This window comes from Sminthopsis crassicaudata, chromosome 2 (genome assembly GCF_048593235.1).
Source record: "Sminthopsis crassicaudata isolate SCR6 chromosome 2, ASM4859323v1, whole genome shotgun sequence".
NCBI lineage: Eukaryota > Metazoa > Chordata > Mammalia > Dasyuromorphia > Dasyuridae > Sminthopsis > Sminthopsis crassicaudata.
The window spans coordinates 585,645,746-585,659,520 of record NC_133618.1 but is presented as its reverse complement, the minus strand read 5'-3'; the positions used below and the strand labels follow the sequence as shown (position 1 = coordinate 585,659,520).

Genomic DNA, 13,775 nt, shown 5'->3' with positions numbered 1-13,775 from the left:
CAAAGCAGACATTAAACTTAACCCGCCAGCCCCCATTCACTCCACAAACACCAGGACTATCCCAAGTGGAGCCGACTCTGGAAATAAAAGGAGATAGATCTAATTCCGGTAGGGATGACAACAGGTAGGCCAGTGATCACAAAACGTCCCCCAGGACCGCCAGGTGAGACTCCAAAGGCCCCCGATCGTTTCTAACAACTGAAACATCGTCACTCCGCACTCAGCATCCACCGCGGGCAAGGCCATCTAAACCCGGCCCGGCAATGACCGAATCCGAAGGATCACAATTCCAACTTGCTCTCACTGGGGAAGTCCTGCCTCCAAACTGGTGAATCACAGAAAGGGGGTGAGACTCCAGGGCCCTCGGCTCCCGGGCTTCTCGGCCCCGGCCTTACATACTCTGGGCCTCCTGGGTTTACATCGCCCCCACCTCATTTTCGGTCTTTAAACCGCCCCCTTTTCTCTTCAAGTCGGATCCTCGGAAGAGAAAACCCCTCGGGTGACTCTTGGCCGGGGGTTAAGAGATTTCGCTTTCCCACAACTTTAAACTTCCCCTCCCTTTGGGCCTCAATTTCCTAATCCACATAGTGGGGGCACTCCCTGCTCAAAGTCAAAGGCAAATTAGAAAATCAAACGCAATCAGGCAAAGCAGAGACAGGGGGACATTTTTATAATCTTCACCCTAGCCACCTCCGAACTACAAGACGCCCAACCTTCCAACCGCAGCCAACTCAATACAGGATGTGACGCAGACGCACCCTTCTCCCTACCAAACCATAACTTTCCTTCTAAGTCACTTCCTCTCCTAACAGTCTCTAAAGGCCTAAAACAGAGACAGAATCCACTGCGGAAAATCACGCGAATGATCTGTCGCCTCGCGAGGCGTTAGAAATATCGCGAGATTTCCCTCGCGTCTCCGTCCCTTCTTCCTCTCTTCCCCCAGCCCGCTCTGCTCTTCCCCTCCCCCTCCCCGTCGACCGACACCCTCCTCCTCTCTGCCCCCGGGTCGAGTCGTCGCCGTTGCCGCCGCTAAGAAAAAAAGCCGGTGCTGCTGCCGCTGTCCTTGTCTGGCCTTTTTGCCCCACCTTTTGCTGCCGCCGCCGCCTCGGCTCCGGCCCCGGCTCCGGCCCCGGCCCTATAAAAGGTAAACCTCCGGGTAGGCGACGGGCGGGAGGGAAGAGGCCTAGTTAGGCCAACTGTGGGCCGGGCGGAAACCGAGGCCTGAGCCGGAGGCCTTGTCGGCTTGGCCTAAGGCGGGACGAGCGCAGCCCAAAGCCGGCCGCTTCTTGTACTCCAAGGAGAGGAAACTGAGATCCTCTCGGCCTGTCCCAGGCCTGGAGTGCTGACTCTGTGGGGCCTGGCCTTGTGATGGAGTTGCTGGTTGTCCAGGGAAACCAGAGTCCGTGCGGCCGGCCCTAGGGACTGAGGAAGCCGGGGACCCTGGGGACCCTGAGGAAAAGGAGAGCGACGTGGTTCCCAGGGAGGGGAGGATATGGGAAAGGGAAGGGGCAGACTTCGACTTAGAGGGAGGTGGGGGCAGCGGCCTGAAGCCCCGACGCCCTGGGGCAGGAGGAGCCACCCCCGGTTCTCTGGGCCTGTTTGTTGTACGCTGTCCTGTCGCTGCCCAAAAGTACTCGACTTTCCTTCCATTGGTGCCCTGGGATTGTAAGAGAACTAGACGTGCCTTTCGTTGGAGACTTAGTATCAGGAAGAGGCCCCGCCTCTGAACCCCCGAGTCTCGTGCAAATTCGTCCCATTTTGTATTCGTTATTTTTGTGTACCGCCACTGAAGCTTACAATTCTTTAGGCTAGTCTGTTACTTCTTACTTAGCTTTTGTTTTGCACATTGCACCAGCCTAGTATAACCCAACAAGCTACATTGAGAGCTCCGTACTTTTCTACTTGTAAAGTCCTGAGTTGGCGCTTGGTGGAGATACAAATCCATTGATCCAGCCCTCCATTGCTTTATTTTTTCCTCCTAAGGACACTTTTATGCCTAGATATTGATAGAACAAAGAAAAGATGTGGTAAATACTGATGCAAGCACTAGCCCCCGGGGCTTAGTGATCCCATCCTGATTTGGGAGGGGCTGAGATCGGAAAGCTTTATAAATCCCGAAAGATTTAGAGTGGTAAGTTGGGGAGCCATCATCCACTCCTAATACCCACGTTCTGCTGTTAGGCAAATATAAATAAACGTGTGTTAGATTTGTTTGGTTTTAAGCCCCAGATCCCTTTAGATCCTTTCATTTTCATGTCTCTTTGTATAAGGCAATTCAGACTTTGATTTGAAATTCTGTTAAAGGTGTTGTGTTAGATTGTAGTGATAGAAACACAACATTTATCTATACAAGCTAACCTTACAGTGTCAGACTGTCATGGGACAGAGGAGAAATTCAGGCAAGAATGCTTCCATTGGATCAGACAAGATCTGGTACAAATTTGCTTTAGCACATGCACTACCTGACGGTTAACATAAGTCATTTCACCTCTTTGAACCTTATAATGAGATTAAGTATCTTAGTTCATAGGACTGGGAAACACACATAATGTATGTAGAGAGAGCACGATATGAATGTAAGCCTTACAATTTGAAGGTGAAACTTGGTTTGGGAGAGGGTCGTAGAAGACTTTATGGAGCAAGTAGTATATTTGGTAAAACTTGGAAATGCGAGAATTCCAACTTGTAGAAATGAGGAAGGTAATGCATTCTGGGTAAGAGAAGTGACCTGTGTGAAGGCAGTAGAGTGAGAGATTAATGTCACCTTGCAAAATTGGAGAAGCAATTAATAGAAATGATGAAATAGGACTGGAAAGGTAGTTTACATCTAGATGATGGAGTTTGTATTGTATTACATACTTGGGGCCTCTAAAAATTTTTTTCAATAGTTGAGTGATATGATCAAAAACTGGGTAAATATTGTAGGTGGATGGTGTCTGTTTTAGAGTAGAGGTATTAAATAAAGTTAGGTTAAAAAAAAATCCATAGTCCCTCAGATTTGAAAGAGAACATAGGTTGAGTCCAGCTTTATTTTACAAATGAGAAAACAGACCCAGAGGGACTTTATTTGCCCAGTGTTTTGTAGTAATAAGTTTGTGCTAGAAACCAGTCACTCATCTTTTAATCTTCTCTCCTCCTCCCCCCCAGTTTCTGGTTTCCCTTTCCTTAAAAAAATTAAGGTGGGGATAATTGTAAAAACATATTTTAAAAAGCTATAATAAAGAATTGACAGTTATTTTGAAGTACTGTGAAGTACTCTTTTTCAGGAAATTTTTTTTTTAAATCTAATTGTGTCATTTTATTGTGTTATTGGTTCAATATTTATATTTTAATATTCCTTTCCCCTTTCTTGAAGATGTCTGAAGATCTAGCAAAGCAGCTGGCTAGCTACAAGGCTCAGCTTCAACAAGTTGAGGCAGCATTATCTGGGAATGGAGAAAATGAAGACTTGCTAAAATTGAAAAAAGATTTGCAAGTGAGTATGGGGGACACCAGAAAATATTGCTTGAAAAATTGTGCTCCTGATTCTAATTTCCATATAGTTATACTTTTTACTAGAGGCACAGACACATCAAAAAACACCAACACAAAGCAACTTGTTATTGAAGAATGTTTGCATGGTTAATGTTGCTATACATTTGGATGGAATTGCATAAAGGCAAAATGAGGACCTCTTCCAAAGTTTTAAAATGTTTTCTTTCATATTAGTTATAATTTTTAAAAAAGATCATAAGACCTAACAGAAAAATTGTGGGTTTTAGATTTTTAAGAACTCTTGGGAAAAGTGCACGTCTGTAAAAATTGCAAGATCTAGATTTCTTCTTTAAGAAATCAATATATATGTAGGAATGAAATTTAAAGGGATTGTCAAAAAGACTGAACTAGTCATGTATTAAAACTTAAAACTGGAATTTAACTCAGAAATTTTAGCTTTAAGTCCTATGGAATAGTGTTTTACAACTCAAAGCTTCTGCTTTTTTGTTACTTCTTTGAAAGTAAATTGTAGCAATGTATCTTTCAGGGTTGTTTTTTTTTCTGAATAGGAAATGTTACACTTCTGAACTTAAAGGTTAGAGTTTATAGTGTACTCATTTGTCATTTGCAGATTACAAATACTATGTTGTTGGCAGTCCAACTTTTTTTGACAAGTAACTAAATTGATGTCATAGTATATTGCAAATTATAGTTCGTAAAGTTTTTTGTAAATCCCTAATCCTTACTCTTACTAGCAAGTTACTACCTATGCCTTTTCTATAAGTTGAATTTTTAGGAAAGCTAAGAAAATAGTTTACTGCTTAAGTAGAAGTGTACTTGCAATTTAAATTGCAATTATAAAATTTGGCATTCATTTTTAAAGGGTAAGCTATTAAAGGGGGGGTGAGTTTTCATATTTCAAATAGCTACATCTTTAAGTTTTATAGTTTTTTATAAGTATATTTAGATTAAAATGATTTCCTTTTTCACTCACAGATATAGCTCTAAATAGCTGTCTTTATGCTTCCACCTATCACTCACCTTCAGTTTCAACCCTCTTAATAAAATCAATGCATATTAAATCCTATAGTGTTTTGCTGGTATTATTCTCAATGTTGATATAAAAATTAAAGTTTTTATTCTAAATATGTTCCAAAGTATGAGGTCATAAAGAATTCATCTGAGATACTTTGTTTCTTTATAATAAATTCTAAACATAGACATAAATAAATGAACTTTTAAAGTTAAAAGTAGTGTGCCTTTACAGAAAAAGTCTATATAATTTGGCTTAATTTATGTAAAAGTCAGATTTGGATATTTTGGGAAGAGGAAAAGTACAAAGACTGGAGAAGAGAAATAAACAAATCCTTCTTATATCTCCTTTCTACATTCATACCTACTATCCTTATCTGTGATGCTCCATATAACATATGGACAGGTGTGGGTATTAAAGATAAAACTGATATACTGACTAACCAGATGTTTATCTTGTGAAATCTATTTAATTAAAATATTTTCAAAAATTCCTAGTTTCCCCTTCCTCAATATCATTTTGTCAGAAACATTCCTTTTTTATTCTTAAAAATAAGGTAATTGATAGATAAGGCATTAAAGCAGTATGCCTAAAATTAGTGTTTACTATTGAGAAATTAATAACCCCATTGACTTGATTTTATTTATTTTTGCTGAGGCAATTGGGGTTAAGTGATTTGCCCAAGGTCACATAGCTAGAAAGGGGTTAAGTGTGTGAGGCCAGATTTGAACTCAGGTCCTCCTGACTTAAGGGCTGATCTGATGCTCTATTCACCGTACCACCTAGCTGCCTCATGAATAACCCATTTTAAAAGATCCATATTAGAAACTTTGAAGAAGATAAAAGTGTACGGTTAGCTTTAATATAATGAACTTAGAAACTGTGCTGTGGGATAGTGTTTATGGGTGAAAGCCTTTTTTTTTTTTTTTTTTTTTTCATGAGGTCTTTACTTCCATGAAAAATATACTCAACAAAGTCCAAGGCAAAACTGCCTTATGCCACTGTCATTTGTATTAATTTTAGATATCCAGCAATATAATCTTTTTATTATAGAATCTTTAATTTTAAATACTCATTTAAGAGATCTAATTAAGTTCTAGTTCCTCATTCAGCCATGTTATATAAATTCTCTTAAAATTAGAGCAATAGGGTGTTTTCTTTTTTTCTCCTGCTTCCTAACATGTAAAAAATGTCACGTTACTGCAAAATACAGGCCCATTATTAATGAAACAGAGATGAGTTTTATCTTTTAAGACAAAAGGTTCTGAGAAATATATGGATTTGTTTCCTCTCTTTGAAACTATACAATTAGAGTTTATATTGCAGCATTTAGTATTTCATTATGCCTTAACAGTTGGTTTTAAGAAATCTGTTTAAATTCAGTTCCTCTTCATTGAGTTTTTTGGCATTTTCATTTTTTTTGCATTTACGTATTCAAGTCATTTCAAAACTTCCACTTTTTTTTTTTCTTTTACTGAACTTGACCTGGTTTTTAATTTTCTGCCATCCATTCATTTGATGCTTTGTCACATGAGATGCCCTTTTCTACTTTTCTTTTAATATCTTGGCTTTCTTCTTGCCATTGAATTTTTTCTATTTGTCCTTTTAAGTGCTGTCTATTATGGCCAGTAAAATTACTCTGCAGACAGCAAATTAATCTTTGTAAGTCATACTTTGCATTCTCTTTTCCCTTCAAATAAAGTGAGTATAGTAACTTCTAGGTTTGCTGCCCAGTAAGTCTATGGATATTCACAGAAATAGTCTATATATTAAGCTGTTTTGCTAAATAAGCTGGTTCTAAAGGAGGCAGGGGTCAAGTCACCTGTCTCATATATTACAGTGGCTCTCTGCATCCCCGAAACGCCTTCCTTCAGTAAGCACAGTGCTTGGGTGCACCCCCTTTGACCTGCTGATATGTATATCACAACTCCTGATGCTTCCTGGAATTGCCGATTACTGTAACTGCTGCCCATCTGTCAATGAAGGAGCAGTTTCAGAACTCAGACATGGGGGAGGAAAAGTTAATTAATGGTATGTACCTTCAAGAACTCCCTCATACATAAAATACTTTCTATTTCTAATACCTTGGTCCACATGCACAATTGGGGAAAGCATTTAGAAGTGTGTGTGAAATAAGGATTCAAATATTGGCAAATTTTAAAAGGCCCTAGGTAAATCTTTTTTGGGGGGAAAACAATCTTCATATAGAATTTTGATCATTTCAGAGTTGAGCTCTGTGAATTTTGATTTCTCTTTTAACAGTTATAGCTTTTCAGGACCTCTCTTTATTTACAATACCTCTTTATCATGAAATAAACAAAAGATTGTTATTCTAATATGAGGTCACTACTTTTAAAATGTGGAACACTTAGATTGAGTCAATTTTTTTAAAAATTTGTTTGCTTTTTATTTTATTTTATTTTGGTTTTTTGCTCTGAAAAAATCCAAAAGAGCCAGAAATTAGTGTAGTTCATTGATTAGAGAATAAAAAGGCAGTACAAATAGGTTTTCTGGGTTCTATTCCTAGTACTTAAGTGACCAGCTATGAAGAATAAGCTAGTTCATTAACTCCTCTAACTCAAGTTTATAACAAATTTTTAAACTTTATTTTATCTATAAAAAGCTATATTATTATTATTAAAAACTATTTGTATAGCTACTTGGTAACAGAATTTCATTAGTATAAAACTACACTGTTTTTAGCTTTTATTTTTCTTTTACTAAAGGCATCTGAATCTTTGCTTTTATGCTCAAAATTTTTACCTTTCTTCAAGGATTTGATATTACTTTACACCAAAGTGAAAATAGCAAGTAGAAATCTGTTAGGAGTAGCCTAGAAGATTTGGAAACTTGAAGTGCAAAGTAATGTTTAGGGTTTTTTTCTATTCACTAAAAACCACCATAATCAACTGTAGTAAGAGCCAGAAGAAACTCAGTACTGATATAACTTCTCTGACTTCTCACCCTAGGCCTTCAAGATAACATTTAAAATAATACTTAATATATAGCATTGGAACAGATTGTTAATGCGCACATTTGTTAGAAGTATTTGTGTTCTGATGCTTTATAGCTAGTTAAGCAGTGTTTTAAAAATTAGAAATTAGATAAAGTTGATGCAGAGTAAATTTGTTCATCTAGAACCTCTAGAAGACAGATTTAAAATGCCTCTTTTCACAGTAATTTTTTCAAATATTTTTAAAATGTTTTTTGTTTAAATGTTTTTTAAAATACTAGTATCTATCTTAGCCTGATAGTAGCAGAGCAACTATTAACAAATGATTGCTCATCTCTTACCTGATTGCTTTTAAACCTCAACTAATACCTTTTTATGAATCTGTGCTAAATTGCATGGTTATTATGAAACTAAAATGCCTTAAGTTGTTTTAAAAAATATGATTTCCTTACCTTTGCTGGGCAAGTAGGAGAGATTGCTGATTTTTATCTATTACCTATATAACTTCATGGATATTCTAGTGAAACATTTAGTGTGTGTTGACATACTTTGATATTAATAAGGCTGCTTCTAGTGCTCTTTGGCCATTTTGGGTTTTTTTGCAGAGGGGGAGGAAGGAGGGAGGAAGGGATGCCAAGCTCCCAATTCCAATTCAGTCAGTACTATTACCTGGTAACCTCTTTTAAATAGGACAGTCACATTAAAAGACATACCAATTATGTTTCCCTTTTGAATGGTTGACCTTATTTCTGTTCCTTAGGAAACAGTGATCTGCTAACATAGCCACTTCTAATATGCTATATAAAATGTGATATTTTATATAGGTACATGTTTAAGTATAGTCCATTTTCACTAATGTTTATAGATAAAGGGGTTTCAAAGTTTAATGTGTTTCTTGAGTTTCTTCTGCTTGAGAATCATTGAATTCAAAAGACTAATCAAAAGAATAACAATGTGTTATATCACTTTTGCTTTTCCCTATAGGAAGTTATAGAACTAACCAAAGATCTTCTTTCAACCCAACCTTCGGAAACCCTTGCAAGTTCAGACAGTTTTGCTTCTGCTCAGCCTACTCATTCCTGGAAAGTAGGAGACAAATGTATGGCAGTCTGGAGTGAAGATGGACAGTAAGTGTAGAAACAAACTTCTCTAACTGTAACATGAATTATTACAATACAATGGTAAGAAATTTTCATTAAGTTTGAGATACTCCACTTGAATTCCTCTCTCTAGCTAATTTTACTCTTGACAGATAACAATCAGTGATAATTTTCAACTTTATATTTTCTTATAAAGAGAGGAATGGATTATGTTAGCTTGGCAGTGTAATAAGATAGTCCAAGCCACTTTTCCCCTAGATTGTAGTTTTAAACTTAATGTAAGCTCTTATCGAAAGTAGTAGACCATCCCAGACTTTTCTGAAATATATGCTATTTTTATGTACCAGTTAATTATGGAAGATTTATTTTAGCTTCCTATATAATAGCTGAGAGACTGCAGTATAGATCTTATGAGGTTGAGTACCAAACCTTTACTCACCTGCTTACAGCCATGATATCTTTACAGGTGTTATGAAGCAGAGATTGAGGAGATAGATGAAGAAAATGGGACTGCTGCCATCACATTTGCTGGTTATGGTAATGCTGAAGTCACACCTCTACTAAATTTGAAGCCAGTGGAAGAAGGAAGGAAGGCAAAAGAAGACAGTGGAAATAAGCCCATGTCAAAGTAAGTGATCAAGTGATGAATTTGTGACATATGAAGTTAAGTTGTGTTTTATCCATTTGAGTTCTTTTGTACTAACAGTAATCAGAATACTTGTGGTTGAGGCAGATTTTTTTAAATTTTATTATTATTTTTTTTTTTTACTCTAACTCATTTCCCATTGTCTTGATTATTAGGTAGAAAATCTTTTCAAATTAGTGTGGAATTTTGACGAGGGTGACACATTTCCATTAGAAAATATGTTTCTTCAAAGTTTAATGTTAAGTCACAAGAGTTTAAAGCAAAAAGTGTGTTAACTTGACTACAAGTCAGTTTATCTTTTTGATTCTTAAGAGTAAATGAGAATTTTTTATTATGATTTACCATTAAAAATTTTTCAAGTAGAAATATTCCTCTATCTGAAGCATGAATTTTTCAGTTCCTTGAGAATAGAGGTTGCAATTATTTGGGGAGGGAGAACACAGTTTCTCACTAGTGCCTTAGCATATAGTAGCCATTTACTTAATATTTGGATTTAATCCTTGACAAGTGATTTTACTTTAAGATCTTAAAAGCCAAGAAGTTATTCTATTCTCTAGACATTTCATTTCTTTTGGTTAGCATTAATTTTTAGGATGTTGTGCCATCACAGAAATAAATTCTTCCCTATAGCTTTTATCCATTAGTCCCATTTTTTTCCTCTTTGGAGCCAGGCAGAGAGCAGAATTAAGAAATGAACATTTCAAAATTTAACAGAACAAATAGGTACTTCAACAGATTTGAGACATTACTGTCTTAGAGCCATTTAAAGTAAATCTTGGTGAAGCGTCATAGTCTTTATTTTACCTTACTCTTAATTTGTCATGTTCCAGTTCTCAATTGTTATTTTGCCCCTTTTTAAGGCTCTGGAGTTCAGTATAAAGCTGTTCCCTTATTTTTGTATTGACTTAACATTATTCAGTTAGTGAAAAATCTAAACTCTAAGTAACAATTATCATAAGAAACTTTGTTATTTCTGAACTATATTCAAAATAAAAAAAAATCTACATAGTTACTTTGATGTATTTATAAACTCTGGGTGAAGAGATTAGTTTTTCTTTTTGATAACAATATTGCTTATGTAGATGGAGAAATTTTACTGTTTTTTCCTGCATGCATGCATGCATGCGTATGTGTGTGTGTGTGTGTGTGTGTGTGTGTGTGTGTGTGTGTGTTTTTGAGGGATTTCTTACTACTACTCTTTAAAAAAATGTCTGATACGTCTTGACTGCCAATAAAAAGTTAATACTTTATTCAGATACATAGTAACAAGAATTGTGTGATCAAGTGAAATGTTAATTATTAGATTCAGTTATTATCAGATAATTGAGATTATATTTGTGCTATATCCACAGACACCATTTGGCTAAGGAAAGGTTTTAAATTGTTGCTTTTGATTGGCATTGGTTTGGGTGAATTATGACTTTTTTTTAATAGTCACTGACTTCAGAATTGACATCTTATTTCTTTTCATATAGAAAAGAAATGATTGCCCAGCAACGAGAATATAAAAAGAAGAAGGCATTGAAAAAAGCTCAAAGAATAAAAGAACTTGAACAGGAAAGAGAGGACCAGAAGGTGAAATGGCAACAGTTCAACAATAGAGCCTATTCTAAAAATAAAAAAGGCCAGGTTAGTAGGTCCTTTTATTATGCTTTGTTTTCCAAAGGTGAAACAGCTATTTTTAAAAGAATCTTTGAAGAAAATAAGGTTCTGCAAGAAATATAAAAATTAATAACTTTTTCCCCTATTTAACTTTAGTAAATTGAACTGGAGGATAAATCCCCTTTGAAAATCTCTGATATCTTACAAGACTACTTTGGGTTAATACATAAGTCCAAGACATTTTCCTTCTAAAATGTGAAACTTGGAAAATGTTTTACACAAAGGAGATTTACTCTACTATACAACATATGATTAAGTAATGCTGTGTTTTACCTGTTTTTCTAAGTATCTATTCTCTCTCCCAGGTTATAATTATGTCTTCACTTAGTTTCACACTGATACTAAGTATCTTTTACTCATATTCAAAAGTATACATTAAAGGATGGGGAAACAGCTGCAGTATAGTCTAAAGGCAGTAGAATACTAGATTGGGAATCAAGATTTGAGTTTACATTTTAGCTATGTGAACATAAATCAGTGTGTCCTTTGAAAAGGTCACTACCTCTAGAAGTCAGAAGATCTGAATTAATCTGTGGCCTCTGTAGCTTACTGCCTGTCTGACCTCAAGAAAGAGATTTGGACTTGATGACTTCTAAGATCACTTTTTGCTTTTGTCCTATGAGGTTATTGATGTGCTTACCACTCTGTCTCTGTGTTACGGGTAAAATGAGGACACTGTACTAAATTATCACTAAATTGCCTTTTAACCCCAAATCCTTTGACCATGATGTTTTAAGATCACATATAGGAATTAAAGTATTTCTGCATAAAATAGTTGTCATTGCTTAATATATAGTTCATATAGTAGAGGGGCTTTTTTTCCCTAGTGAAGTTTATTTTTCAATTATCAAAGAGCAGAGCAACCCAGAATTTAAATTGTAGGTGCCTGGCCTCCATTAAACTCATAGTCATGATTCTAGCTGGTATAAATTTAAATTTCCCAAAATAAAATTGAATAATAACTTATGAGGACTTAGTTAATATTTTTTGAAGAAAGAAGTATTTAATCAGTGCCTATGACATTTAACACTTGCTTCATGATGTCTCACCCAAACTGAAGTTCCCTGTACCTGGAAACTTCTTTGCCTAGCTTTAACATCAATGCTTCTTCATCATAATTGGTAGGACCTGTGTATGTGTGTAAATATAAAAATATAAAAAATATATATATATATCAGCCTAAATGTGTATAGTATTTTAAATTTAAGAATTACATTTTACTTAACGCTAATCAGGAATTTTTTTTCCCCCTTAGGTAAAAAGGAGTATTTTTGCCTCACCTGAGAGTGTAACTGGCAAAGTTGGAGTAGGAACTTGTGGAATTGCCGATAAACCCATGACACAGTATCAGGATACCTCTAAATACAATGTCAGGCACTTGATGCCTCAGTAATCAGAAACTGGTGGATTTCATCTCTGCAGGGCTTTACATTTACCTTTTTATCCTTATATTTTTCTAAAGGTAAATTATTTGTTAGATAGTAAGGAACAGACCATTGTCATCATTATCCGACTTCAAACAATAGACTGAGACTTGAAGAAAATGCATTTGATAACTGCTTTTCAGTTGACTTTCTTCATTACTACCATTTCCCCCAGAATATATCCTGTAATGCAACTTTTGTAGACAGACGCTGCCTAAATTCAGCACTTAGATGAAGTGTTTACCTTCCAGATATCAGACTTTGCCACATACCTAAGAATTGTACCCTTTCCAAGTTATAACTTGCAACTTTCAAATGCTTTGAATTTGCCACCGTATTCCAGCAGCCTTTGGAGTGTCATGGTAAATCACCATCTTGCCGAGCAGATTTGTTCTTTCCAATTTGTTCTAATTTCAGTTTATACCCTAATTGTTATCATCAAATTATGCCTAGATACAGGTCCATTTGTGGATGGCAAAGTTTGTTGTGAAATTCCCTCTCCCTTTCCCTATTCCCAATACCTTCTTGAGTCTCTAGCCTTTTCTGGAATGACTTCAATCCTCTTACACTTTTCATTGAGACTTTATTTTGTGTGAGAAACCATGTTGAAGACCAGCTACCTTTTATAAGTTTTGTACCTGTTTGCTTTTCTCCTCCGTTGACTTTCACTTCTGGTAGTGGTGCCACCTTTGGATGTGTAATGTTTATATGAGAAAAAAAAAAAAGCTAATGTATAGCCCTGTATACAATGTAGATATTATTTTTGTAAAGACTAAGGCTGAATTAATGAACAAGAGTACTCTGAATGTTTCACCATTAAATTCTACTGTATTTCTTGTGCATTAATCTGACCATAATTTCCTTGTATATTATGTTCATGTAGCTGAGTTTGTAATTTTTGTTAACTAGATCAGGTTGTCAGCATTCATTGATGCAAGTGACCATCACAATTACCTGAGTTGCATTCAGTTCAAGCTAATATATGCAACTGATAGTTTAGAATGACATGCATAGAAAAAGGTACTTCCTATTAATGGAAGATGGTGATTTTTATGACAAATGTGTTAATTTCAGTTTTGTATGTTTAACTTTTATTAAATAAAGTGTTTTTAAAATCTCTAGCATGTGTGTAGAAAAGAAGACAAGTCATGAGTTCCTCAAGACTTGCTTCTAGCATTTAAGACTGAATATGACATACATTTTAGTTATAGAAGATTTTGATGCCTGGTGATGACAATAATTGTTTCTTTTAATAAATATGGGACTCAGCCTTATAAATTCTGCTTTTTAGAAAGAAACAGTGGGGTCTTAGAGATTGTGGCTCTGGGAAGAAAGGACATAGGTGATTTAAAGAACTTTTGTTGAGGTTTCATGGCAGAAGAATGGGAAGAAAATGGCAAAATTTATGTTTCAATAGACAACTGCCCCCCTGAATGAGTTAAAAGGAAGAATTTTCTCTCCTATCAACTCTGGGAGAGAGATC

General features: G+C 35.9%; 1 protein-coding gene across 2 annotated transcripts; it reads left to right on the top strand.

Moving 5' to 3' along the window:
* The first annotated feature begins 941 nt into the window (after positions 1 to 941).
* SMNDC1 (survival motor neuron domain containing 1) lies at positions 942 to 13,570 on the top strand. Of its 2 annotated transcripts, XM_074295566.1 has the most exons (6): positions 942 to 1,144; positions 3,356 to 3,475; positions 8,445 to 8,587; positions 9,027 to 9,188; positions 10,682 to 10,835; positions 12,124 to 13,570. In XM_074295566.1, exons 2-6 carry the CDS (start codon positions 3,356 to 3,358, stop codon positions 12,259 to 12,261), a joined length of 717 nt encoding a protein of 238 aa, XP_074151667.1. In that variant the 5' UTR covers positions 942 to 1,144; the 3' UTR covers positions 12,262 to 13,570. The 2 variants fall into 2 exon arrangements, with proteins under 2 accessions (XP_074151667.1, XP_074151668.1); XM_074295567.1 differs by lacking the exons at positions 942 to 1,144; positions 3,356 to 3,475 and adding an exon at positions 6,404 to 6,538.
* The last annotated feature ends 205 nt before the right edge of the window (positions 13,571 to 13,775 follow it).

Bases quoted from the DNA above. Each gene is read 5' to 3' on its own strand.
- SMNDC1 (XM_074295566.1), top strand. From the start codon at position 3,356: ATGTCTGAAGATCTAGCAAAGCAGCTGGCTAGCTACAAGGCTCAGCTT. The intron at 3,476-8,444 runs GTGAGTATGGGG...TTTTCCCTATAG, and splicing joins AATTGAAAAAAGATTTGCAA to GAAGTTATAGAACTAACCAA. The intron at 10,836-12,123 runs GTTAGTAGGTCC...TTTCCCCCTTAG, and splicing joins CTAAAAATAAAAAAGGCCAG to GTAAAAAGGAGTATTTTTGC.